This window comes from Malaclemys terrapin, chromosome 12, assembly GCF_027887155.1.
Source record: "Malaclemys terrapin pileata isolate rMalTer1 chromosome 12, rMalTer1.hap1, whole genome shotgun sequence".
NCBI lineage: Eukaryota > Metazoa > Chordata > Testudines > Emydidae > Malaclemys > Malaclemys terrapin.
The window spans coordinates 34,163,436-34,167,374 of NC_071516.1; the positions used below are offsets into that span (position 1 = coordinate 34,163,436).

The 3,939-nt window shown below is 48.2% G+C and overlaps 1 protein-coding gene across 1 annotated transcript; it reads left to right on the forward strand.

Annotated features, from left to right (window-relative positions):
- The first annotated feature begins 2,578 nt into the window (after positions 1 to 2,578).
- LOC128846459 (olfactory receptor 6N1-like) lies at positions 2,579 to 3,475 on the forward strand. Its single transcript, XM_054045567.1, has one exon. It carries the CDS (start codon positions 2,579 to 2,581, stop codon positions 3,473 to 3,475), a length of 897 nt encoding a protein of 298 aa, XP_053901542.1.
- Positions 3,476 to 3,939: the final 464 nt, after the last annotated feature.

Genomic DNA, 3,939 nt, shown 5'->3' on the forward strand with positions numbered 1-3,939 from the left:
GATATAAAACAGGGGACTAAGGCATCATGCTTGGGCCTTTCTCCTCCCTCACATATGCTGGAAGACGTCAATAGAAGAGACTGGTCCCAGGCTTGAGTGAGAGGTCTGTGTATTGTGAATTGTAACATCCAGTGGGGTGAGAAAATCACACCTCCCTGAGAAGCGGTAACTATCTCGATGGGAGACCCTCTATTGTCCACATACACTGACCTAAACCCCCATGTAGACAGTGCTAACTGTTGCTCGGCATGTGGATTTTTCAACCCCCTGAGCGACGTAGTTATGTTGACATAGGTCTGACTGTCAATGAAATTAAGTCGACCTAACTTATATCGGCATACACCTGCCACAGTAATTACAGCATTTGTGCATCTACACTTTGCTCCTTGAGTCGGCAGTGCACAGCCTCACCAGCAGTGCTGGTATCAGTTGTACTGTCAGTGCTGGGCATTGTGGGGACGGCTCCTGAAAGCCAGTAACAATTGACATAAATAACGCAGTGTCTACGCTGACACTGTGTCAATCTAACTACATTGACCTTGACTCTGTGCCTCTCATGGGGTCCTGGGAGGGACACAGTGCAGCGGGGCAGTTACGTCAGCAGGAGCGAAATTTAAGTGTAGAGACTTCCACAGTTAGATTGAAGTAAGGCAGCTTATATCAACCTAACTCTGTAGTGTAGACCAGGCGTCAGTGGTCTTGATGTTTACACTGTGTTAACAACAACATAGCACTGAATTCCCTCCCGAGGGTGCTTTCACTGGGATCGTTATCAACAGCCTCAGTGGAGATCCCAACAGCCGCCTGAGCCAGCGCGAGGCAGCTTTCCTCTATAAACCCTGGAAGCTCCAGAGCAGGAGGCAAGAAGGTCCCTCATAATATACACAGGTGTGTGCATCAAGCAAGAAAGCAAACGCCAGCTCAGTACAGCAGTAGAAGGTAGGCGTCTTTGCCGTGTGAATGCGGGCTTGTCCATGTGGGGGGTGCTGGTGCACAAATGCGGGGTGTTAATTCTACAGTGCACCAAACGTCGTGCACAAAAGAAATTTCAGTGGGCGCCAGCAAGAGTCTATACGAGCCAGTTCATGTGCAACTTGCAGGTGCCCTTTAGAAATCCCATTGCTCTTGAGTGCACTCCCCCACCCTGCAGACAAGCTCTGAGAGCAGGAGACACTGGGGGGAGCAGCCTGGAAGTGGAAAGCAGGTCCCAATGGCCACAGCCACTCAGTATTGCCATTTCCTGCAGCGGATTCAATTTAAATCTGATCCTTCCTGGGGTTTGTGCCCACAGGGAGTTAATGCGTGGCAGGCTGGGATGGAAATCTGCAGCGCTCTAGGTTGCCGTGCAGTAAGGGGCCACACGGGCCCTGCTATTGTGCACTAAAAGTCCCCTAGTGGACCTTGCCCTAGTGCTGTTTGAAACGGGTGTAGGTCGAAGTGCACTAGGGAATGTTGAGTGCACTGCAGCATGGTACATGCAGCGTAAGTACGTGGCAGGCTAGTGCTCTGGAGAGTCACACCCCAGCTTTTTGTTTAGACAAGCCGTCAGTCATATCCTGGGGATCTCACAGAGGAAGAAACGGTGCTGTAGTGGGAAGGAGACCAGCTGGAGCTCACCGGAGCTGTGCATTTCCTGCTCTGTCTCACTTCCTGCCCCTGTGGCACTGCAGAGCATGGCTGGGAGCATGACGCTGCACTGAATCCAGGCCCAGACACACTCACTTGTCAGCTGGGCTGCAGAGTGCAGCTGGGGTAGAACGTGTCTCTGGTGCCCGAAGAGTGGGAGAGGGAGGGGGTCTGTGCATGGCTGCTGGGGTTTCCCTTTGCGTATGGGGCAGGGCGCTGGGCAGAGGCCGTTTCCCTGCTTCACTGCTGTTCAGTGTCTCAGGCACTAGCAGGAGGTGAGCATGCTCACGCCCTGTTCTACTGGCGCTGACCCGCAGGCTCCTGTGCTGCGCCTGGTGTCTCAAAGCGGGGGGATGAGAGAGTCTCTTCTTTTCCCACATGCTAAATGCGGCTGGGAATGGAGCAGAGAAGCGGATGCCTGGATGGGCAGAGTTTAATGGGGCTGGGAATTTCAAGGTAGTCTGGTGATCAAATCCCCCTGATTTTTCAATAGTGTCAAATTTTCTTTAGGTCCCTTTGAATTATCCCAACCTCAGAAAAGACTCCGAGGTGTTTAAATTAAGGAGGAGATGAACAAAATGGGAAGTGCGAGAAGACTGATAAATGGGACAGAGAAGCTATAACACCACTATCTTGGGAAAACATTTCCCACTTATGAGATTGTACAAAGGTATTTAAGGGAGCTGAATATTTTTCTGGAGCATCTAGTATTTGCCACTCTTAAAGACAGGAGTCTAGATTAGAGGAATTACTGCTCTTCCTGGGTGTGTCAATACCTGTGTTCCTGACTGAGTCTCACAAGTCCAAGGTACGTGGCCCGGGAAGACAATATGTGACTTTGTCATTTTCCTATTTGAACGTTCATGTAATTGAATGGAGGGAACTTTCTATTGTTTAATAGCAGAGGAAATTATTCCAGTGTTTGGTGCTTTTTTCCCTACTATTACAGCTCATGGAGAAAGCAGAAGGGAGAAATCAAACACCCGTCACAGAATTCATCCTCCTGGGATTCGGGAATCAACCTGGGCTGCAGATTCTTCTCTTCCTGCTGTTTCTGGTGATCTACGTTATGACAATGGCTTGGAACCTCCTCATCGTTGTGCTAGTTGTGACTGATCAGCACCTTCACACCCCCATGTACTTCTTCCTGGGGAACTTGTCCTGCCTGGAGACCTGCTACACCTCCACCATCCTGCCCAGGCTGCTGGCCAGTCTCCTGAGTGGGGACAGAACCATTTCTGTGGAGGGCTGCATCACACAATTGTCTGTATTTGTTTTTCTAGTAACTACAGAGTGTTATCTCTTGGCGGTGATGTCTTATGATCGGTATTTAGCTATATGCAAACCGCTGCACTACGGAGCCTTTATGAACGGCCGGCTGTGCTTCCAGCTAGCAGCTGGGTCTTGGATAAATGGATTTCTAGCTTGTACAATATTAGTGTGTCTCATGTCAGAGTTAATTTTCTGTGGCCCCAATGAAATGGATCACTTCTGTGATCTCACCCCAATGCTAAAACTCTCCTGCAGTGACACCAGCCAGATCACACCGGTTAGTTATACATTTTCCTTCCTTAATTTAGTTCTCCCATTTCTATCAACCTTGACATCCTATGTTTGTGTCATCAGCACCATCCCGAGAATCCCTTCCACCAGCGGGAGGCAAAAGGCCTTTTCCACCTGCTCCTCCCACCTCATCGTGGTGACCATCTTCTATGGGACAATAATGATTGTCTACATGCTGCTGAAATCCAGCACCCTGAGAGCCCTGAACAAAGTGTTCTCTGTCTGCTACACAGTCCTGACTCCCCTGGCCAATCCGCTCATCTACAGCCTGAGAAACAGAGGTTAAGGAGGCCCTGAGAAATGGTGTCAGGAAATCTGTGACCCTTACAAAGAAATCAGATTAGGTGACTGAAAGGAGGTTCAGTCAATCAGGATTCTGTTGTCAAAGTGGCAGGGTCCACGTGGCCCCTGATACCCAAGTGCTGTGTGAAAGACGTGCGTGTGCACAAATATATTTAATTATAGAGATGGTTGGAAAATGATGTTGTGGGGTTATTTTGGCAGAAACTTTTGACTTTTCACAAAGAACTGAAAACCATGAAAATCAATTTTTTTTTTTTTTTTTTTTTTTTGGGCATGTGATATCCGAAAACTTTCAGCTGGAAGTTGAAAAAAAATGGTTCTGTTTTCCATTTTCTGTCAAAAAAAAGTCAGTTTCTCTGAGGGAAGCAGACATTTTTCATGAAAAATGTTATTTAGTCAAATCCCTATTTTTGTTGAAATAAGGTTTGACTAAAACGTTTTCACAAG

Excerpts from the sequence above, each read along its gene's own strand:
- LOC128846459 (XM_054045567.1), top strand. The coding sequence starts at position 2,579 with ATGGAGAAAGCAGAAGGGAGAAATCAAACACCCGTCACAGAATTCATC.